The sequence below is a fragment of the Hemitrygon akajei genome, chromosome 27 (genome assembly GCF_048418815.1).
Source record: "Hemitrygon akajei chromosome 27, sHemAka1.3, whole genome shotgun sequence".
In the NCBI taxonomy this organism is placed as follows: domain Eukaryota; kingdom Metazoa; phylum Chordata; class Chondrichthyes; order Myliobatiformes; family Dasyatidae; genus Hemitrygon; species Hemitrygon akajei.
Window position 1 is genome coordinate 29077802 of NC_133150.1, and position 25064 is coordinate 29102865.

At 42.2% G+C, this 25064-nt stretch overlaps 1 protein-coding gene across 1 annotated transcript in view; it reads left to right on the forward strand.

Annotated features, from left to right (window-relative positions):
• Positions 1–273: 273 nt before the first annotated feature.
• Positions 274–25064, forward strand: part of mdfi (MyoD family inhibitor) — a 114241-nt gene continuing 89450 nt past the window's right edge. Inside the window, exon 1 of the mRNA XM_073030527.1 lies at positions 274–988. Within this exon, the coding sequence (XP_072886628.1) occupies positions 901–988 (88 nt within the window). The 5' untranslated portion in view covers positions 274–900. The remainder of the gene's footprint in view (positions 989–25064) is intronic.

Genomic DNA, 25064 nt, shown 5'->3' on the forward strand with positions numbered 1-25064 from the left:
GTGCCTTCGGGAAACCCATAGTACCTTTGGAACATAAATGTGATTCAGTTTCAAATGAGATATTAGAAGACATTTTCTCCTACATTTCCCCTTCCCTTTCTCCATAAATCATGCAGAGGTAACTGCGAGTCTTAGGATGTTCATTGTTACCCCCCCCCCCCCCAAACTAAAAGGAAACAACAAATAAATAATGTTAGCTTTCTCCCAATGTCAGATGATTCATCCTGACAACACCCGGGTTTCCAGCCACGCCGCAGATTGGCTCGTAGGTTTACTCGCGATCCTGTTCTCTCCCAGAGGCTGGGTAAACTTCGATCGAGTTGCAGCTCTCTTCTGGAAGCAGGAGGAAACTGAGAAATCCCGAAATCCAGGCGATTTCCGCCTCTCGCTTCAGGAGGAGAGAGAAAGGGGGAGCGAGGCGGAATGTGGATGGTTTTAGTGGAGTCACTGGGGAAGCGAATCTGAGTCACAAGAAGCCACAAGCTGGGCGACCCAGAGGAGTTCAGAGGGAACCAAAAAGAAACTTCCCGAGACAGTGAAGTTTGAAAAGAAAATAGTTACAGATTTTTAAAACAAGTTTGAAAGTTGAAAATTCCGAGCTTCTGAATTAAAACTTTTTTTTTGGCCTCAGTGAAATCGATAAGGTTTGCAAAGTTTGCTTTAAAAAAAAACCCAGAAAGAACTCTGCATGATTCATTCGGAAGAAGACAGAACTTGGACCGTGAAAGTTTGTACAGTGAACCACCTCTGAACCCCATACCAGGCGATGTTTCGCGCTTGGGCAAGTTGTTCATCTTTCAGTAAAGTGGCTCTAGAACATATTTAAAGGGACGGTTTAACGAGTGGCTGTCGCTTTTATTCGTTCACCGAGCTCCGTTTTCAGCCGCAACCGATGTCTCAATGTCTCAAGGTAACAAGGGCTGCAATCGCGCACAGCAGGGAGCAGCAGCGGCGACAGCGCAAGGAACCCGACCATCCCGGGACAGAGGTAAGGAGGCCCAGTCAATGGGAGGGTGAGAGAGAGAAATATTCCGAGTAGACAGATACGAACAGAGAGAGGCGCACGCACGAACTCACACTCACACTCACACTCACACTCTCACACTCACACACACACACACACACACACACACACACACACACACACACACACACACACACACACACACACACACACACACACACACACACACACACACACACACACACACACACACACACACACACACTCACACCAGTGAAAGAGATGGAACCATTCAACGGAGATGAATGCAAGATTGCAGTTAGGGAAACAAAAAGTAAACGGTATATAAGCAGACACAAGCAGAAAACCTAATCTGATAAAATATATAAATGCATACACACACGTATACTTAAAACAGACGCAAATGTTTTTAGAATTCCAAAAAAGACTTGGGATAAGTCACACTCACAGATAGAAGCATTGACCCAGTGAGGAACATGAATGTTACATCAGATACTGTTAACATGCACACAAAAAAATATGGCACCTTACATGTAACATGCAAGCCTACCGAAATCTTATGTGGTAAATCAATACACAGACTGAGCCACACAGGGAAGGATAACATACAATGAGAGTATACTCATTAACATGACTGTTGAGTACTGTATTGCAAATACTTTTAGTATCAAAGAATTTCAATCACATTTACTGATAGAACTATCGGTTGCACACTATTGGGCGCCTCAGCAAACAGAAAAGTACAAATAAACAGGGAATCAAGACAGTGAGGGATGGGTACATAGATTAGGATATATTAACAAATACAAAGGCCCAGGGGAAAGCTTCACACAGAAACCCAAACGTAAGGCACACCCAGATACACACACATCTCAAGCCATGATCTGATATAAACACAGCGCACACAGACATAGTCAAGGCTGAACCTGATAAACGCTGAGAAACAGACATCCACCCAGATACTCATGCCCAGATACGTTGAGGCTCACATCCAGATGCACACATAGGACTCCATCCTGTTTCGTCTGTAGTCTAGTGGAGTTTTTTTTCTGTGTTGTTTTCACCTAGTTCACTGTAGTTATTGTACTGTTTCATGTAGCACCATGGTCCTGAAAAACACTGTCGCATTTTTACTGTGTACTGTACCAGCAGTTATGGTCGAAATGACAATAAAAGGTGACTTGACTTAATACCGATGTTGGGTTGTTGAAAGCAAACACTGTTCAACATTTCCTTTACATTGAAAGGAACATTGGACATTTTGTTCACGAACCTCAAAGTCGAATATGGTGCGCGAATTGTGACGATTCATATGGCTCCGAATATTTATAATTTAATTGGTGCGGGTGTAGACTGTGTTAGAAGATTGTGGGTTTGAGACCCTGTAGATTAATTATGTAATCTAGGCTGCCACTTTGGTGGGTACTGAATGGATGCAGCACCGTCTTTCATATTCAGTGTTAAGCCAAGGTCCCATTTATTCTCATGTGTTATTTTAATGGAGGTCACTACAATCTCAGTGTTCTTTGCAGGAACTTGGATTTAAGAGTATCTGTTGCACTGCTTCAGATATTCAGCTGCAATCTATGCACCATTCTGCTGTTTCCTTTGCTTTTTGTATTTATTGTTTATTATCATCATGTATGCTGCTTACTTTGTGAGCTTCAAAGAATTTTATTGCTCTCTGGTGTATATGACAACAGATTAATTTAATCTAATTGAGTCTGATTTCCTGCCTGACAAGTATTCAGAAGTGCTTCATTGAATTTTTGAAGTTGTGGAAGAAACTGCAGACTTTTCTTTATTAAAGTTCTAAAACTGAGTGGTATGCAGTCCAATCTTATTGCTAAGTATATAAATATATACGAGCAAGAATGATGTGAACACGTTCTCCACTGACTTTTGATAGAAATTATTTTATCACCAGTTGACGGATAACTGCTTTCATTTCTGTTTAAGAAATGTCAATTTGCCTCAGGCTGGGCAGATTTGTTCTGCTTTTCCAGCATTCGATTACTATATTTTAACAACATGTAAAATGACTTCTTGTATCTTAGTACTGAGGTGAGTTAGCAGCAAATCAGATGCATCCAAAAGATTGCTGAACTCACCAAGAATCTCCATCCTGCCCTATGTATCTATAAGTCACAGGGTTATTTAACTCATTGATCCAGGCTTCTGTTCTCTCCAACCAGGTCATGTAACTAGCACCCAGATCATAAGATATCGAAGCAGAATTTTGTCCGTCGAGTCTGCTCCACCATTTCATCATGGTCGATCCATCTTCCTTCTCAGCCCCAGTCTCCTGCCTTCTCCCCACATCCCTTCATGCCCTGATCAATCAAGAATTTATCAACGTTTGCCTTAAATACACATAAAGACTCCACAGTCACATGTGGCAACGAATTCCACAGATTCACCACTCTGTAGCTTAAGAGATTCCTCCACATCTCCATTCTAAAAGGACACCCATCTATTCTGAGGCTGGGTCCTCTGGTCCTAGACTGTCCCACCATAGGAAGTATCCTCTTTGTATCCACTCTATCAAGGCCTTTCAACATTCAATAAGTTTCATTTAGGTCGCCCCTCCTTCTGAATTCTAGCAATTAGAGGCTCAAAATGTTCATGCACTTAGCCCCTTTGCAAATCTGCCCTCTTTCATATCTCCCAAAACCTCTCTGTTTTCTAGAAAAACTCTTAGAAAGATCCTCTTTGGCTAAGTTTTGTTCAGTAATATCTTCTAATACGGAAGGTTGTTGTAGGTTACAACAGGACACTGATAGGGTCCAAAGCTGGACAACCCAACTCCATCCAGACAAGGGTGAACTGTTAAAACACTTTGGAAATTTGAACTTGAAAGTAGAGTACAGGTTTAATGGTAGGATTCTTAGCAGTGTGGAGGGACAGAAGGACCCTATAGTCAACATCCATAGATCACTTAAAGTTGCTGCACAAGTTCATTGAGTGGTTAAGAAGGTGTATGGTGTGTTATTATTGATTTTTATGCATTTTCTGCATCACTAAAGATAAAAAAAACCCAAACCAAAATGAAGAAAATTAATACAGTGCAAAAATAAACATACAGTAATAATATAATACAAAAAAGATAATTGAAAAAGCACCTAAATTGAAGTCATGTAAAGGGTGTGTTAGTCTTCATTAGTTGGGGATTGAGTTCAAGAGCCCTAATGTTGCAGTTCTATTAAACTTTGGTTATACTACACTTGAAATATTGTGTTTAGTTCTGATTGTCTAGTTCTTAGAAGGATGTGCAAGTTTTAGAGAGGGTGCAGAGGAGATTTACCAGGATGTTGCCTGAATTAGAGAACGTCTCTCATCAGGGAAGATTGAGTGAACTAAGGCTTTTCTCATTGGAGTGAAGGAGAATGAGAGGTGATTTGATAGAGGTGTACAAAATGATAAGAGGCAAGGAGTAGTGGACTGCCAGCATCTTTTTCTCAGGGTAGAGGAGGCTAATACAGGAGGGCATAGTTTTACGGTAATTGGGGGAAAGTCTAGGGGGGATGCCAGGTAGTATTGAATGCAGAGAGAATGGTGGGGGTGTGGACTGCGCTGCCAGGGTAGAGGCAGATACATTTGAGAAACTTAAGAGACTCTACAAATAGCCACAAGAGAAATGGAGGGCTATGCAGGAGGGAGGCATTAGATTGATCGTGGAGTGGGTTAAAATAATGGCATAACATTGTGGGCTGAAGAGCTGTACTGTTGTTCTAATGTGGCTCAGTGTTAAATTTTGTTTCATGAAGGTTTTATAAGATACCTTGGAAAATATTGCTGCGCCATGTAGGTACAAATTATTATTGTGGAAGGTGAATTAAAATATAAATATTACAATAAAATGTGCCATTTGTGAGAGATTTACAATGGGACATTATGATCATATTGCCACAGCGAGATTTAAGATCCATTCAGTAAGCAATTCTCGCTGTGGTTTAGAAGAATGAGAGGGGATCTCCTTGAAACCTTTAGACTGTTGGAAGGCTAGATAGGATGCATATGGAGAAGATGTTTCCTCTAGGCATGGAGTTTAAGACCAGAGGGCACAGCCTCAGAATAGAAGTACATCCCTGTAGAACAGAGTTGAGGAGGAAGTTCTTTAGCTAGATGGTGAGGAATCTGTGGAATTCACAGACAGCAGTGGAGGCCAAATTATTGAGTATATTTAAAGCAGAAGATAATAGGGTCTTCATTAGTAAAGGCATCAAAGATTACGGGGAGTGGACAGGAGAATGGGGCTGAGCGGGATAATAAATCGGCCATTATGGAATGGCAGAGCAGACTCGATGGGCCAAATAGCCTAATTCTGCTCCTATGTCTTATGGTCTGATGGTGATAAATGAAATTTGAAGGAGACTAGCACCAAGCATGGTGGTCATGTATATACAAATTTCAAATATTCATAGACTTGCATGCTCGACTTCAGCTGATGCATTTCCTCTAATTCTGGACGGACAGCACAGAACCAATTATTAACCCATTGTGGATTCAATTATGTGGAGAGAACATAATTGCTTTCCATAGAGAAAGGAGATTTAATAATGATGTTAAGGGATTTAATATTGCGATTCTGATTGAGTGTTCTTGTCACTGCCCTATAGGAATGATGTTTTCCAGTGGAGATAGGGCAGAGAGAATGCACCAGGATGTTGCTTGGGATGGAATGTTCCAATTTTGAGGAAAGAATTGATAAACTGGTCTTACTTTCCTTAGAGAAGGAGGAGTCTGAAAGGGTAACCTGACAGATATTCAAAATTAGGAGAGACAAAAATGCAACATCCAGGAAGAAACTTTTCCCAGGGCAGAAGTGTCTATGAGCAGAGTGTGCATGAGTATGAGGTGAAGAGGTTTAGAATGAATTTTCTTGCTTGCTTATTTATCTATCAGTTGTTTTGTATTTGTGGTTTGTCCTCTTTTGCAGGTCGGCTGCTTGTCAATCTTTGTGTATAACTTTTCATTGATTCTACTGTATTTCTCTGTTCTACTGTGAATGCCCACAAGAAAATGAATCTCAGGGTAGTATATGATGACGTAGACGTACTTTGAATATAAATTTGCTTTGAACTTAGGGAAATAATATTTTTACCTAGACGATTGTAGTCTGTCATGATTAAGAGTCAAAGGCGATGAAACAGGCAGTGTCTCAATCCATTTAAGAAACATTTGGATAACTATTAGAAGTTCCAAGGCATTGTTGGCAACAACCAAATGCTACTAAATAAGATTACTACAAATGGGTTGGCATAGATATGATGGGCAGAAGGGCCTATTTCTGTGCATTTGACTCTTAATTAGAGAGAAACTGTTTCATGCAACAGGGACATTAATAATTGAAAGCACAGATTTAAGTAAATTGACAAAAATACCAAGGGAGAAATTGGGAAATGTGCTTTTTATTCAGGACGTTGTTCAGATCTAAAATTTATTGTTTGAGGGAGTGGAAGTGGATTTAATATCGATTTTCAAAAGCAAATTAGATAAATATTTGAAAGGGAGTTTTTTTACAACACTGTACTGAAAAGGCATAAGAGTGAGATTAATCGAATCATTCGTTCAAAGAGCCAAGAAAAGCACGATTGTCCAAATAACTTCTTCAGAAGCAAGTTAGAACATGTCATCTCTGATGAATAACAAGGAAGGACCAAGGAGAATGTATCTTTTCATTCCAGGAAAAGAGCTAAGTAGTGGAGGCTTTAAAGTGCATACAGGATATTAAATGGAATATCTAAAGTTACATTGAACGTTGGTTTAAAATTTGACTGAATATTTAAACAACGGGGTGCAGTTTAGAGTTGGGAAAGGGGAAATAGTCAGCAGAGATTTCTAGCACCTATAAAGAAAAGAGCCATCCCATGAAATTCCATGGAGCATTGATAGTGAGCCACATAATAATATATTAAGACAGTGTACCAAAAGCTTGAATTGAGAGCTGGGTTATAGACACACAGATAACAGTTTTTAGATTGAAATATTCCCAGTTGGAAGCATTTCAATAAGCAGCTAATGTAGGCCAAGGGTGAAGGATGAATAGGGCTGGGAGTGAGTGAGAATACTGGCTGCAGAGTTTAAAATGAACTCTCGTTTATAGTGCGTTGGAGGTTGGCCAAGATAGCAGTGGAATCATAAATAAGCATGAAATGCAGAAAAGGGCACTTACACACTGAGAGCTACCATTTAACCACCTACCCAGACACATCAATTCATCAAAGATCACTCTGAAAGGTCTCTCACCAAAATTAAATCAGATTATGATTCAACCCTCACCTTCTTTTGTATTTATAAACTTATCTTGCTTGATGGGCCATTACGACGCACTTCATAGTCCACCAGTGACTTTTCAAAGCTTCTTTTTAAAGCAGTTGACCAACAAAAGAAGGGTCCTGAAGAAGGGTCTCGGACTGAAACGCTGACTGTTCATGCATTTCCATAGATGCTGCCTGGCCTGCTGAGTTCCTCCAGCGTTTTGTGTCTGTTGCTTTAGATTTCCATGATCTGCAGACTTTATGTTTGTGATCAACAAAATGCTGGGTCAAAGGTGAGCGTCACGGTAGCGTAGTGGTTAGCATAATGCTATTACGAAGCCAACGGCCCAGGTTCAATTCCACTGCTGTCTGTAAGGAGTTTGTGCTCCGGTTTCCTCCCACAATCCGAAGACATATGGGTTAATTGGGCGGTATGGACTCGTAGGGCCGGAAGGGCCTGTAATGTCCTGTTTCTCTAAATAAATAAAAGTAAAATGTTGATTTTTTTTCCTGGCCATATCTTCCACTTACTAATCATCAATGTGAATGGTTTGACCCAGCAATGAGCGTGTTTACATGTTACAAGAAAGCAGCACCCATCATCAAGGACTTCCACCATTCAAGCATTACTACCGTTGGACTGGATGTTCAGGAGTGTCGGATCCCATATCACCAGGTTCAGGAACAACCATCAGGTTCCAGAGCCAGTGGACAGCTTTACTCACCCCAACTCTGAACTGAATCCTCAACCTACAGACTCACTTTCAAGGACCCTACAACTCATGTTCTCAGTATTATTTATTTGCACAATTTGTCTTCTTTTGCACATTTGTTTATCAATATTTACTTATGTTCAGTTTTTCATAAAAGCTATGGTATTTCTTTATTTTCCTGTAAGTGCCTGCAAAAATGACTCAAGGTAACATATAGTGACATATACTTACTTTGATAATAAATTGACTTTGATGTGAGGGAGATAAGTGTGTGTGTGGGCATGGGGAAGGAATAGGATTGATGGGCTTGCTCTGAGGACCATGAGGACCATCATGGTCTAGATGAGCTGTGTGGTTTCCTTGGAACCTTTCCATTCTTTGGTTCTGTTGTTACTTTTCCAAATTAGTTGCCATTTCCTGCCCAATCCAATTCCTTCAGTATTTCAAATACTTACAAACATCCGAAAATTCTTTGATAATTTAAGAAACAAATTATTCAGTTGGTTTCTTCACATGATTCCCATGAGGCAACGCGGCACGGCAGCAGCTGCCTTTCAGACCTGGTGTTACTTTCATTTTCTATTTTAAGTTTGACACACAATTTTCGATTAGGGCACATGGGTAACAGAGCGGCTATCTACCATCGCCAGATAGTACTACAATACAGAGATCGCCCAAAAACAACTCTTCACAAAGGTCTGCTGGCTGAATTATGCGACGTTGGCTTGCTCAGGGGAATGGGCCTACATTCCTCGGACTTGCCTGATGCTGGTAGACGGAGATGGAGACGTCGAAAGTGATGTGCGAGGAAGCAGAAGCAAGGCAAATGGGCAGGGGTCCATGCCAGGCTAAAAGCAAACCCTAGCCGGCCGGCTCTCCCGTCCATCCTGCTGTCCAATGTCCGCTCCCTGGACAATAAAATGGACTACATCCGACTCCAATGTAATACTCGGCGGGAGTACAGAGTTTGCTCCGTGTATGTCTTCACAGAAACATGGCTCACTGATGGGATTTCGGACACTGCCATCCAGCTAGACGGGCTAGCTTTGTTTCGTTCGGACAGGGATGCAGCTGTTTCCGGTAAGGCTCACGGTGGTGGCTTGTGTGTTTACATCAACACGGAATGGTGTAAGAACTCTGTGCTGGTTTCCAGACACTGCTCATCGCTAGTGGAGTTTGTGGCAGTTGAATGCAGACCATTTTATTTGCCACGGGAATTCACCTCTGTTCTTATACTCGGTGTGTACATTCCCCCCAGCGCTAATGCTAAGGAGGTGCTCTGTGAACTGTACGGGGCTATTAGCAAACTGATTTTAACCACGCGAACCTTAAGTCAGTGCTCCCCAAATTCCATCAGTATGTGGACTTTGCAACGAGGGGGGAGAACGTGTTGGATCTGGTTTACACAAACATCCCCGACACGTACCGGGCAGAGCCCCACCCCCACCTCGGATACTCAGACCACATCTCTGTTATGCTAATCCCAGCATACAGACCGCTCGCCAGACGCTCCAGACCAGTTCAGAAGCAGGTGAAAACCTGGCCAGCAGGAACCATCTCTGCTCTTCAAGACTGCTTTGAGCACACTGACTGGCACATGTTCAGGGAGGCTGCAACCGATGGCGACTCTACCAACTTAGAGGAGTACACAGCATCAGTGACCAGCTACATCAGCAAGTGCATTGATGATGTTACTCTGTCCAAGACCATCACTACACGTGCCAACCAGAAGCCATGGATGACCACAGAGGTGCCTGCGCTGCTGAGGTCCCGCGACTCCGCCTTCAGAGCAGGCGACAAGGCAGCTTTAACAACAGCAAGGGCCAAACTGTCCCGAGCCATCAGAGGGGCAAAGTGTGCACATGCCCAGCTAATCCACAGCCACTTCCAGGACAGCGGCGACACGAGGCGCATGTGGAAGGGCATCCAGGACATCACCAATTACAAGACAACATCACCTGACTGTGCAGGTGATGCCTCCCTCCCAAATGCGCTGAATAACTTCCACACCCAGTTTGAGGCAGAAAATGACGTGGTGGCGAGGAAGTCCACCCCTCCTGCGAATGACCAGGTGCTGTGTCTCTCCGTGGCTGACGTGAGAAGAACCCTGTGCAGGGTCAACCCACTGAAGGCTGCTGGACCAGACAACATCCCTGGTAGTGTGCTCAGAGGATATGCAGACCAGCTAGCAGATGTTCTCACTGACATCTTCAACATCTCCCTGAGCAGCGCCACCATTCCAACCTGCTTCAAGGCTGCCACCATCATCCCCATGCCAAAGAAGTCTTCAGTGTCCTGCCTAAATGACTACCGTCCCATTGCACTCACATCCATCATCGTGAAGTGTTTCGAGAGGCTCGTCATGAGGCATATCAAGACCCTGCTGCCCCCCTCACTGGACCCCCTGCAGTTTGCGTACCGTCCCAACCGCTCAACAGATGATGCCATTGCCACCACCCTCCACCTGGACAAAAAAGACATATACGTTCAGATGCTGTTCATAGACTTTAGTTCAGCATTCAACACAATCATCCCTCAGAAACTGATTGGAAAGCTGAGCCTATTGGGCCTGAACACCTCCCTCTGCAACTGGATCCTAGACTTCCTGACTGGGAGACCTCAGTCAGTCCCGATCGGGAGCAACATCTCCAACACCATCGCAGTGAGCACGGGGGCTCCCCAGGGTTGTGTGCTCAGCCCACTGCTGTTCACTCTGCTGACCCACGACTGTGCTGCAACACACAGCTCGAACCATATCATCAAGTTCGCCAATGACACGACCGTGGTGGGTCTCATCAGCAAGAATGACAAGTCAGCTTACAGAGAGAAGGTGCAGCGGCTTACGGACTGGTGCAGAGCCAACAACCTGTCTCTGAATGTGAACAAAACAAAAGAGATGGTTGTTGACTTCAGGAGGGCACGGAGCGACCACTCCCCACTGAACATCGACGGCTCCTCGGTAGAGATCGTAAAGAGCACCAAATTTCTTGGTGTTCACCTGAAGGAGAATCTCACCTGGTCCCTCAACACCAGCTCCATAGCAAAGAAAGTGCAGCAGCGTCTCTACATTTTGCGAAGGCTGAGGAAAGTCCATCTCCCACCCCCCATCCTCATCACATTCTCCGGGGGTTGTATTGAGAGCATCCTGAGCAGCTGCATCACCGCCTGGTTCGGAAATTGCACCATCTCAGATCGCAAGACCCTGCAGTGGAGAGTGAGGTCAGATGAGAAGATCATCGGGGTCTGTCTTCCTGCTGTAACGGACATTTACACTACACGCTGCATCCGCAAAGGAAACAGCATTATGAAGGACCCCATGCACCCCTCATACAATCTCTTCTCCCTCCTGCCATCTGGGAAAAGACACCGAAGCATTCGGGCTCTCACGACCAGACTATGTAACAGTTTCTTCCCTCAAGCTATCAGACTCCTCAATACCCGAAGCCTGGACTGACACCTTGCCCTACTGTCCTGTTTATTATTTATTGTAATTCCTGCACTGTTTTTGTGCACTTTATGCAGTCCAGTGTAGGTCTGTAGTCTAGTATAGCTTTCTCTATGTTTTTTTAAATTACGTAGTTCAGTCTAGTTTTTTGTACTGTGTCATGTAACACCATGGTCCTGAAAAACATTGTCTCATTTTTACTATGCACTGTACCAGCAGTTATGATCGAAATGACAATAAAAGTTGACTTGACTTGACTTGATGATTCTGTTAATGAAAACGATGCAGAGATCCAGGTCCTTTAGAATTTGTACCTAACCCATTGTTCTGACTGTGTGGTGTTGCTTGTTTTTCCTGTCACCTTGTGGCTTTCCTCCCAGTACTCCCGTTTCCTCCTATATCGCAAAGATATGTTGATAATTGACCAGTCTAAATTAGCTCTGGTCCTATAGTGTTAAACAGCATGGAAGTAGGCCTTTTGGTCTAAATTATCCATGCTGACCTAAGTACCTGCCAGAAGACAGTCCCACGAGTGCACAGTTGGCCTGTATCCCTCTAAACCAGGGTTCTACGGTTAATGATAGGGGTCCATGGCATAAAGGAGGTTTGAAATCCTTGCTCTAAATGTTTCCTGGGCATATACTTACCCAAATGTATTTTTAAAAGTAGTTATCGCATCCACCTCAACTACTTTCCCTGACAGTTCATTCTCTTACATTAAACCTACATCCTCTAGTTTTTGTTTCCCCTTTTCCTTGAAAATAAAATGTGTTCACTCACCCTACCCCTGCCCAATGTGGTTGTTTACCCCTCTATAACGTCATCTCCCTGTATCTTATGCTCCAGGAAATTAAATCCCAGCCTGCTCAAACTCTCCCTGTAACTCAGGTTCTTGAGGCCTGGCAACATTCTCGTCAATCTTTGCACTCTCTCCAGCTTAATGACATCTTTTATATAACAGGGTGGCCAAACCTGTACATGATTCTCCAACTGTGACCTCACCAGGCTCTTGTTTAGCACAACATAACATCCGAACTCTCATACTCAATACCCTGACTGGTGAAGGCCAGTTAAATGTAGCTGGTACGCAGCAGGAGAATTAGGACTGACTAAGAGAATAGGTTCTGTGGAAGGAAGCAGAAAATGGGATTTCTGAGATCCCTCTGAGAACTGGCATAGTCTACTATGACATAACCAAAGTCGAGAATCAGAATCAGATATATTATCACTGGCATATGTCGTCAAATTTGTTTTGTGACAGATAGGATATAGGAGTAGAATTAAGCCTTTGGCCCATCAACTCTTCTTCCCCATTCAATCATGGGTGATTTATTTTCCCGCTCAATCCCTTTCTCTTATCTTTTCCTGGAACATTTAACACTCTTATCAACCTCTGTTTTAAATATACTGGCCTCCACAGTCACCTGTGGCAATGAATTCCACAGATTCACCACCCTTTAGTCAGAGTGACCTTACTCCCCGTTTCTGAAACATACCAGAATTGATTGTGGTTCGATGCCAAGCATAAAACAGAGAACAATAGCAAAACAGACAACACAATAGCAACCAACAGTTTAGAATACAATAGTGTGAAGAGCCATGAGCAATCAACAATTAGCAGAACAGTCACATGTGCAAACATCAATAACCAAACTTAAATAAATGTGCACATGTGAACAGACTAAATATTTATCAACAGAACTAGAAGGGCAGGAAAGACCATTTAATGAATGTTGTGCAGGGGCAGTTAGGGTATTACACCTGAGTGAGTTTTGCTCAGAAGCTAGGCAGAGACAGGGAAGAAGCTTCAGAGATGATGTGCAGTCCTGGTGGTGATGGACTTGTAGCAGCTCCCTGATGGCAATTTGGTGAATAGGTGACTGCTAGGGTGGGTGGTGTCAGCAGTCATGGTTTCAGCTCTTTTCTTTGCTCCAGCAATGAACGGGACTTTAAATGGCAGCCAGCGATCTTCTCTGCTGAGTGAACCACTCACAGCAACCTGGACTTGGAGAGGGAGGAGGAAGTGGTAAACCAAACGGTGACAGAGGCGATGGGGGTCAGCCGTGGATGTTGTTCCCATCTGTCTACATGATACACAACCTGCGGCAGTACAACATGGAGAGCAACCTGCTGCCCATGAAGCAGGCTCGGCCCTCTCCACGCAGCTGATGAATGCAAGTGAACGGCGGAGACCGATACAGTTTGGCATCAGCACTGTTGCAGGAGATGTCAGTCAGCATTGAACTCAATGTAGGACGCCTTAGGGACCCCAGCTTCAGTCTTCCTTGGAGTTTACTCCCGAAGAACTTCCCCATGAGTGGGTATAGCTGCAAGGCCAAGGAGGTTTGGGATCAGAGTTTTCCTTCACCTAGATGAGCTGCCAACCACGGCCGATGAGCTCCAACTGCTCATAATCAATTCCTTGATCTTGCTGATGTTGAGTGCAAGTTTGTTGTTGTGACACCACTCAATCAGCCAATCTACCTCACTTCTGAACAACTCCCCGCTGCCATCAACAGTGCCAGCTACAGTGGTGTCATCGGTAAATGTATGGATGGCAATTGAGCTTTGCCTAGCCACGCAGTGATGAGTGTAGAGAGGATAGAGCTGTGAACTAAACATGAACCGTGGAGGTGCACTTGCGTTGCTTGTCAGCGAGGAGGAGAAGTTAGCGTCAATCCACACTGACTGTGCTATCCTGATAGGAGATTGAGGATCCAGTTGCAGCGGGGCGGGGCTGGATGGGTAGAGAGGCCCAGGTCTTGAAGCTTGTGGATAAGGACTGTTGGGATGATGGTGTTGAACACTGTGCTGTTATCGATAAATGGCAGCCTGATATATGGTTTGCTGTTGTTTAGGTAACTCAAAGCCGAGTCGAGAGCTATTGATATGTACTGTATGTGGAAAGATGTGAATGGCGGGGAATGAAAAAATACAGCTAAAGTAGGTGTGGTGAACTACATATACCTGTCTGGACTGCTCCTGTGGCTCCTCCCACAGACCCCTGCTGACTGCCCCTGTGGCTCCTCCCACAGACCCCTGTATAAAGGCGACTGAGGCCTGTTGCCCAGCCTCATTCCCCAGGATGTAGTGTTGTTCATTCTTCCAGTCAATAAAAGCCGATACCTCGCTTCCGACGTCTCAGCGTGAGTTATTGATGGTGCATCAATAGGTCAGTTGTGGACCTTTGAATTACGCATTACACGTTAACTGGAGTCCTAGTCCCTTCCACCAACATTCGTACCTTCAAGAACTTGGTACAAGTCAGTGTTCTTAGTATTATTTTTATTTGCAGTTTCTCTTCTTTTGTACCTTGGTGTTTGTCAGTCATTATCTCTATTTGTATATAGATTTTCACAAAATTCTGTTGTATTACTTATTTCCTGTAACTGACTATGAGAAAATGGTGCCCCTCCTCCTTCCCTTTCTCCCATTGTCCATTCTCATCTCCTATCAGATTCCTTCTTCTTCAGCCCTTGATTTGTTCCAATTATCACCTCTCAGCTTCTCATTCCCCCCCTCGCAATACCTTTCTCCCTTCCCCTCCCCCACCTTCTTATTCTGGTTTCCTCCCCCTTCCATTCCAGTCCTGATGAAGTTTTTCAGCCTAAAACATTAATTCCTTACCCCTTTCCATAGATGCTGTCTGACCTGCTGAGTTCCTCCAGCATTTTGTGTGTGTTACTCTGGATTTACAGCATCTACAGAATCTCCTTTGTGTTTACAAGAAAACAAATCTAAAGTTGGTATATGGTAACATATGCATACTTTGATAATAAATTTACTTTGAATGTTGATCCCCCCACTTTAGGAGGGGAATGTTGGGGCCTTGTGAGGATGCAGAGGGGATCAAGGATGATGGACCTGCTTTCTTGAAGAAGAAAAGAATTGGGCAGGGGTTTCAAAAGAGTGAACAGTTTTGACAGAATAGTTGGAGAAAAACCTTTTCACTCTAACAGGGTCGTCGAAAAATGGGAGGGCATAGATTTCTGACAAGAGCGGTAGAAAGTAACTTCAAAAAAAGACAAACATGAATATATGTTAAACTTTTGTGTGTATAATTTCAGAAAAGAAACTGTTTTACACAGTGAACTGCTGACGATCTGAAAGGCACTGTCATAAGATAGTGGAAGTAGATCCAAAACTAGTTTAAACAAATAATTGAATAAATGCCTGAGGGAAAGACATTTGCAGGACTTTGTAGAAAGAAAAGGGAGTCGGCTAATTGTATCACATATACAAGAAAATCTGCAGGTGGTGGAAATCAGCATGTCTTGATTAAGGGTCTCGGCCGGAAACCTTGACTTTTACTCTTGGCCTGCTGAGTTCTTCCAGCATTTTGTGTGTGTTGCTTCAGCTAACTGGATTGTTGTCACAATGGAGCAGGCCAGGCATGATGGGCAGAATAGCCTCCCTCTGTGATATAGGTTACAAAGATTCGAGATCTCTATAACCTAAGCTTAAAGTTACTAATTGTTCTTACTAATCTTTCTGTGACACCTCAAGGCTGGAGATTGGCCTGTGCCAGATACCTTGATGGAATGTGATGGCATAGAAGGACAATTATATTATACATTATCCTCATCTGATGTGCATCTTACAGTTTCAAAAGTAATCGTAGTTTTTCCAACCAATCAAATAAAACAGTCTTCAGACACTTTATATGAGAGAATGCAGGCCTGCTTTAGACCCGCTTCTCAAACTGAGGCAATGGCTGGACTACCTTCCCTCCCACTCTTCATCAACAACCCTACACTTAGCACCATTTCAACATTCCGGTTCCTGGGCATTATTATTTCACAGGACCTCGTGGGAGAATTGTATCTCCTTCATTACAAAAGGTTCTTTAGAAGATGTATTTCTAGCAGCAGTTGGTGAAATTCAATTTCCCTGGAACATCCTCACACCAGCCATTTCTGTCTGGTTTGGTGCAGCATCCTCTCACAATGTACTATAGTGACCCATCAGGTCAGCAGAAAAGGCCAGGCTGCCGTCTACCATCACTGCAGGACTCGTATGTGTCCAGGGCAAAGAAGCAGGCAAGAAAAATCATTGCAGACATTAGCCACCCAGCAAATTGCCTTTCCCAAAAGCCAGCTTCAATAAAGCGCTATTGGTCTAATTAAACAAAAGCTTCGCACCATCTTGAAAATTTCTTCCTTCAGACAATTAATCTGATCAACCATTCTAGTTAGATCCCCCCCCCCATCTATTACCCCATCAATGCACTGCAGTGTAAATACTTGAAACCGATTTTTAAAATGTTCCTTACATTGGAAATACATGATTGTATTATGTAATTATGCATATTTTATTCCATAGCATTACTTTAACCTCCAACTTTTTTTGTATCTTTTATAATTGTTGAATGTTGTTGTTTCCTTATTGCATGTCAATCCGTGACCAACACACCACAGCAAATTTCTAATACGTGTAAATGAATGAAGTTGATCCTTGAACCCTGATCTTTCACCCTGGATGGTCAAAGATTCTTTATAACTACAGGGCAGTAGTCTCTATTTATTGCTTTGAAATAGCAAAGAACATGAACTCTGTCCAATATCAGACCCGTAACTTGAATATATAGAGAACATTTAGATATTTCATAAGAGTAACATGTGACAACATCGCACATAGAAATACTAAAGTGAATAAGACAGAAAAAACTGCTTGTTTAAGGAGGAGAATGCGTTATAATGGTGGAGAGGGGAATTTGCAGAATTTAATTTGCTCATGTCTGAAGATTTGATCACCAGTCATGCACTGACTAGCACCTCATTGTGGCCCACCCCTCCCATATCAATGTCTTTGCTCTCTCAGTTCTGAGGACTTTACATTAGGTACCGCTGCTAAGGATGATTATGGAAATGGTAGGCCGAATAAAGAGAAATTAATTTGTTTGCCGAGGAGTGTCCAGTACAAGGAGGAATAATGTAAATTGAAGATAGTGTATTCTAGCATGGTGTCAATAAATCTTTTAACAGTGGTAGAAACCTGGAACTGTGCTTCACAAAAAGCTGTTGAGGTAGGAAGTTAGTTAGACATCTTAAAACTGAATCTGATAGATTTTGTTATTATTATTATTAAGATAAGTTGATGGAGTTTTAAAACAGATCACAGCAAACCAATTAAGTGGAATCTAAAGAGGCAGAGCAGGTATGTTCCTTTGAAAATTGTATGTTTAAAAATAATGGACAGTATTTCAAATATGAGTTTCAAAATATTGAAATCACTAATTTTGACACTTGACCAGCATCATTCTAGTTAGCTTTGCTTAAGTTTGCCTCTTTTAACTTTGTCTAATAGGAATCCAAGATCAGAGACAAACCTCATGTTCTTTAGGCATCCCACATTGTAACATCATAGTGTAATTTAGGGAAGAAATAGCCTCAAAACAGTATTAATGCAACCTATTATGAGTTGGATGAAGGATGATTTTAGCTAGTGTACCAGGAATAATTCACTTGCTTAATGTTTGAGAGAGTGCTCTTGTTTATTTCTCACATCCTCTGATGGGTCAGATAGAGTCTTGGTGTGATATTTCACTCAAAATGCAGTACCTTCATAGGAAATGTTGCGTTTGATTTTGTGGCCAAGCATCTGGAGTAGGGTTGAGCCAAATCTTCTTAACTTGAGACAAAAGTGCTTCCAACCAACCCTCTAAGGAAAGTAATGAAAGGACTTTATTCCAGATGTTTGTGAGGGCTTGAGTGCAAGTACAATATAGGTGACAGAGAGAGTTGAATATCCAGTCTTCAGAAAGGATAACCTGTGGGCACAGTTGCAGGAGCAGGGATAATGCTAGTAAAGAGGGAGGGAGAGAGTAGAAGAGAAAATATGGAACCTCTTGTAATTATTTGTACAGATATCCACTTATAGATTGGGTCAGATTGAGCTTATTAAATGTGGGTTCTAAGGTATTTGACATGCTGTAGAGGGTATTTTTCACAACATACTTACATTGAGGAAATATGATGGCGTTTGTCTTGTTCTGAAACTATCCCGGTTAAATGACTTGGCAGACTCAGAAGCAGTGGGAACACTGGAGATCTAACATCAGCGCTTTGCCTTTGCCTTTCTCGTTTGCAACATTAGCGTATGTATGTGCCAGAAAAAAAACGCATTGCAGTTTAAATGCTTTGAGTGGTAATTCTGGAACAACAGATGGTGTCCCGAAAGACAAATAGAATCCTCTTCAGCACATACCATCTTCACTGCTTCAATTCCTCTGTAGGATAGAAAGACTTGATCTCATTCGATAGTGTTCAAAGTCTTGGAAGGCAGCATTCTTATAGAAATGGTGAGAACTAAGAGCCATGTTGATGTAATGTAATTACTCCTGATATAACAGTTCAAGAGTTTGTAGTTACTTTACTAAATTGGATGCAGATTCTCTGCCACCTGCACTTGAATAGATAACCTTGTGTGAAAAAAAAGCAGGCTATTAAGATTTCTCTGAATATTTTTAAAAGGTAAAGAAAAATCAATAAGATTTCTTGAAGTTTGACACAGAAGAAGTTAAGTAGCGGAAATAAGTGAATCACAGAGAAATTAGATAAAAATGTGTATGTCTACCTTCAAGGAGAAAGAAACAAGTAGGGAGCAGCAGGTCAAGAGAGAATAATGAGCTGAAAGAAACTGCTGTTAAGTGGAATCTATAGTTTTGAAGTAAGTAATGAGATTGGACACCAATGATTCCTCAATATCAGTTGACCCTGCTTCCCAAAGTTTTGAAAGAGTTGACTTTGAAGATACTGCTGGAGTCACTTTCCAAAATTCCATAGATCCCAGAAAGATTTGAAGATATGAAAAGTGATCTTATTTAAAACTGGAGAGAGAGAGAAAATAGGAAACTACAGATCTGTATTACAGAAGATACAAGAGTACATGCTAATAGAGAATAATAGAACGTAATAATAGGATTTGCAGGGTCAGCATGGATTTATAAAGGGAAATAATTTTCAAAATCTGTTAGTTTGTTGAGGTTATCTCCAAAGAATATAATTCAGAAAAGATTTTTTAAAACTGGATTGGGAGTCAGAGTGATGTGACTTGAGGTTTGGTTAATAGATAGAAAACAAAAAAGAAGGATCTTCTTCAGATCAGGAGGTAGTATAGAGGGTGAAGCAAAACCAGTGTTCAAGCTCCAGCCATCAATATTTACATTAGTGATCTGATGAAACAACTGAATGGACGTTGTCAGGTTTGTTAATGATACACAACTGGGTGGCAGTGTGAGGAGGGTGTAGAGAGGATTCAAAGGAATGTAGACGGGCTCAGTGAGATTACCTGAAGACACGTCAATTGGAATATAATGTCAAAAAATGTGAAATCATCTACGTTTGAGAAAGTTAGAAAAGAGACATGTTTAAATGATGAGAGAAGAAGAAGTATTCATGCTCAGATGGACCTGAGAGTCATCTGTCTGACACAGTGGTGTCAAGAAAACAACCTCTCCCTCGATGTCGCAAAAACAAAGGAGCTGGTTGTGGATTACAGGCGGAATGGAGACGGGCTAACCCCTATTGACATCAATGGATCTGTGGTTGAGAGGGTAAACAGTTTCAAGTTCCTCGGCATCCACATCACCGAGGACCTCACGTGGTCTGTACGCACCAGCTGTGTGGTGAAAAAGGCACAACAGTGCCTCTTTCACCTTAGACGGTTGAGGAAGTTTGGTATGGGCCCCCAAATCCTAAGAACTTTCTACAGGGGCACAATTGAGAGCATCCTGACTGGCTGCATCACTGCCTGATATGGGAACTGTACCTCCCTCAATCATAGGACTCTGCAGAGTATGGTGTGGACAGCCCAGCTCATCTGTAGTTGTGAACTTCCCATGATTCAGGACATTTACAAGGACAGGTGTAGAAAAAAGGCCCGTAGGATCATTGGGGATCTGAGTCACACCAACCACAATCTATTCCAGCTGCTACCATCCAAGAAACAGTACTGCAGCATAAAAGCCAGGACCAACAGGCTCCGGGACAGCTTCTTCCACCAGGCCATCAGACTGATGAACTCACGCTGATTTGAGTGTACTCTATGTTACACTGACTGTTCTATTTATTATAAATTACTATGATTGCATATTGCACATTTGGACGGAGACGTAACATAAAGATTTTTACTCCTGTTGAATGTGAAGGATGTAAAGAACAAAGTCAGTTCAATTCAATTATATAAAAATGACCAAAAATTAACATCCAGCAATACAACAAGAAGGTAACAATGTATTGGTCTTTATTGCAAGAGGATTAAAGATGAAGAATTAAGACATTTTATTGCAGCTTAATGGAGCTATGTGGTGAGACTACTCCTAAAAAAACAGTGCAGCTGCAATCTCAGCTCAGATTTTATCTCCCTACCAAAGGGAGGATATTTTTCTCAAAAAGGGAGAACCATGAAGGTTCAGCAAAGTGATTGTTACGACAGAAGAATTGCCCTTTGAGTATGGATGAAGCACACTGGACCAATGCTATCGAGAGGTTATGAAAAAAAGAAGAAACCTTTTGCCTCCACAGAAGCTGCTTGACCCACTGAGCTCTCCCAGAATTAGTTTGATTGTGTATGAAATGGAGGAGTAGATGCAGAGATGTTGTTTTGTCTGGCTGAGGGCTAAAACCAGGCATCACTGTTTCAAAATAAGGGATTAGTTGTTGGGGGCTGAGATGAGAAGAAATTTATTCACCCAGAAGTAATGTCTGTCTTAGTCACTGATCACATTCAAGGCAAAGACTGATAAAATTAAGGGAAGCTAGGAATTTAGGATTAATACATGAAAGTGTTGCTAATGTACAGTAAAAGATCAGATGCAACCATATTGAATGCTGGAACAGTCACGAAGGGGCAAATGGATGACACCTTTTTTCCTTATTTTTCTAAACCACTGCAGCTGGCTTGTATGCACATAAATAGATATTTCTAATTTTTTGTACTAATTATTTAATTTAACCATTTAGTATATATTTCATACTGTAAATCGCAATTTTTTTTGTACTGCCGCCACAAGGTCAATAAATTTCACGACGTATGCTGGGGATTCTGGTTCTGATTCTGGTTCACTTTTCCGTTTCAGAGCTAATGTAAAATTTTAAAATGTTTTAACCAATCTAAGTGGACCAAATAATTTATGCACGGCAAGCCCCGATATCAGAAACATATTAATTGCCCAATGACCTGTCTCTCTATTGTTTGCAGGGAATATAAATGTTAGCTGTGGTAATGAGGAGAATGCCTTTGCTTTTTGTAAGCTGCAATAAGTTTTTTGTCTATATCTTCCTCAGAGGAAAGGTGGAGCCCTAAATGTATTTTTTTAAAATCTGGCAACATCAAAGGGTTTGAGTCCCCAAGAGCAGATTTTGAAAGCTGGAGTACGACAAGTGTTGAAGTCAGGGGAGTTTCAGACTTCTATATCTATTGGGGAATGACTCTGGAATATAGATAGGGTTACTGGTTTGTCCAAGATACTAACTTAAAAACCAGTATGGAATTCCTCTGTAACTTATTTCTTGATGGATGTTTGTGCAGTATGTTAGATCGAAAGATATTCTGTATTCCTTCCACTGGCAGAAGCTTCAATTTAAGAGTGCTGATATTGCACAACCAGGTTGGTTTAATTTTGAGCATTCATTCTCAACTGGAGATTGCAGCACTCAGACATGTAATGGAGATGTTCCTGGTTGTAATTGTAGAAGAACTGTATTATTGGAAGTATCAACTTTTAGATTGGTTGATAACTGCTAAAGATGACAAGAGACTTTTATTTAAAGCAGTGAGTGAAGCCTTCTTGGCCAACATTTGTACCTCAAGGCAACATTATTGGTGAATAGATCAATGGTTTGATTACCTCAGTCCTGTTTCTAGGTATTATTCCATCTAACTTGGCTTCTGTATCTGCCTATTTAATTTCATTAACTATACTAAAAATAATCCATTGTTTACATGGTGTTATAGAACTATAAAACCATAGAACATTACAGCACAGTACAGGCCCTTCGGCCCTCCATGTTATGCCGACCCATATAATCCTTAAAAAAATGTACTAAACCCACACTACCCCATAACAACACACACAAAATGCTGGTGGAACACAGCAGGCCAGGCAGCATCTATAAGGAGAAGCACTTTTGATGTTTCGGGCCAAGACCCTTCGTCAGGACTAGTTAGTCTCGGCCCGAAACGTCGACAGTGCTTCTCCTTATAGATGCTGCCTGGCCTGCTGTGTTCCACCAGCATTTTGTGTGTGTTGCTTGAATTTCCAGCATCAGCAGATTTCCTTGTGTTTGCTACCCCATAACCCTCTATTTTTCTTTCATCCATGTGCCTGTCCAAGAGGCTCTTAAATACCCCTAATGTCTTGTGTGGTTTATTTTAGGCAGTGTGTTGAATAGCCTTGCAGTGCCTAGCTAAAAGAGAAAAGTGGAGGTGGGGGTGATTTTGGTAAGTTTATGTGTGACTCCAATGCTGGAAGATGTTTCAGTGTAATCAGGGGCCACTTTCCTGTGTTTCTTACCTGCTAGTTATTGGGGAAGACTTGGAACAGAAAGGCTATCCTTCATCCTCAGAGTAAAATGAGCCAGTTGTAGTTGTATTTCTTTGTTTTGTATGGGAAGCAGTGTCCCTTCCCACTGCTCAGCTCAATCTGATGTGTTCAAAGTAAATTTAATATCAAAGTATGTTTATGTCAGCATATACTAGCCTGAGATTCATTTTCCTGTAGGCATTGGCAGTAGACCAAAGAAATATGATAAAATCAATTAAAAACTACACATAAAAACGGACAGGCAACCAATGTGCAAAAGTAGACCAGCTGTGCAAATACAAAAATAAATCAATAAATAAATAATACGGAGAAAGTGAGTTGTGGAGTCCTTGAAAGTGGGTCCTTAAGCTTTATTCAGTATTGAGGTGAGTGAAGTTACCTGCACTGGTTCAGGAGCCTTATGGTTGAAGGATGATAAATGGCTCGTGTCCCTCCTTCCCAATGGTAGCAGCAAGAAGAGCATGTGGTCTAGATGGTGAGGTCCTTGAAGATGGATGCTAATTTCTCATGGCAGCACTCCTTGTAGATGATCAAAGGTGGGGAGGGATTTTCCTGTGTTGGACTGAGCTGTATCCACTACTTCTTGTAGGCTTTTCCATTCTTGGGCATTGGTGTTTCAATACTAGACCATGATACCAAGGTGTGAGGAATGTCAGCTGTTGTAGTCAGGAAGTGTTTCACCATCAGCTAACTTGGTTATATTGTACATAACTCCTAGTGTGACTAAAAACTTAAATAGGCAATCCTCCAGATTCAGAACTAAGCTGATTTGTCATTTTAATTTTTTGTTCACAAGATGGTGGCAGTAGATAGATAGATACTTTATTCATCCCCATGGGGAAATTCAACTTTTTTTCCAATGTCCCATACACTTGTTGTAGCAAAACTAATTACATACAATACTTAACTCAGTAAAAAATATGATATGCATCTAAATCACTATCTCAAAAAGCATTAATAATAGCTTTTAAAAAGTTCTTAAGTCCTGGCGGTTGAATTGTAAAGCCTAATGGCATTGGGGAGTATTGACCTCTTCATCCTGTCTGAGGAGCATTGCATCGATAGTAACCTGTCGCTGAAACTGCTTCTCTGTCTCTGGATGGTGCTATGTAGAGGATGTTCAGAGTTTTCCATAATTGACCGTAGCCTACTCAGCGCCCTTCGCTCAGCTACCGATGTTAAACTCTCCAGTACTTTGCCCACGACAGAGCCCGCCTTCCTTACCAGCTTATTAAGACGTGAGGCGTCCCTCTTCTTAATGCTTCCTCCCCAACACGCCACCACGAAGAAGAGGGCGCTCTCCACAACTGACCTATAGAACATCTTCAGCATCTCACTACAGACATTGAATGACGCCAACCTTCTAAGGAAGTACAGTCGACTCTGTGCCTTCCTGCACAAGGCATCTGTGTTGGCAGTCCAGTCTAGCTTCTCGTCTAACTGTACTCCCAGATACTTGTAGGTCTTAACCTGCTCCACACATTCTCCATTAATGATCACTGGCTCCATATGAGGCCTAGATCTCCTAAAGTCCACCACCATCTCCTTGGTCTTGGTGATATTGAGACGCAGGTAGTTTGAGTTGCACCATATCACAAAGTCCTGTATCAGTTTCCTATACTCCTCCTCCTGTCCATTCCTGACACACCCCACTATGGCCGTGTCATCAGCGAACTTCTGCATATGGCAGGACTCCGAGTTATATTGGAAGTCCGATGTGTACAGGGTGAACAGGACCGGAGAGAGCACGGTCCCCTGCGGTGCCCCTGTGCTGCTGACCACCGTGTCAGACCTACAGTCTCCCAACCGCACATACTGAGGTCTATCTGTCAAGTAGTCCACTATCCAATCCACCATGTGAGAGTCTACTCCCATCTCCGTTAGTTTGTGCCTTAAGATCTTGGGCTGGATGGTGTTAAAGGCACTAGAGAAGTCCAGGTATTGGCAATGCAAGTGTTTATTGCCCACTCACTAAAATACCCAAAGTTGAGGAGCTGGTTAAGTTTCAACTGGTGGATCCTGAAGTCACATAAGTCGTCAGGTACAGTAAGGAAAGCACACTTCCATCCCAGAAGAACATTCATGGACTAAATAGGTTTAGTGATAATACATTTGT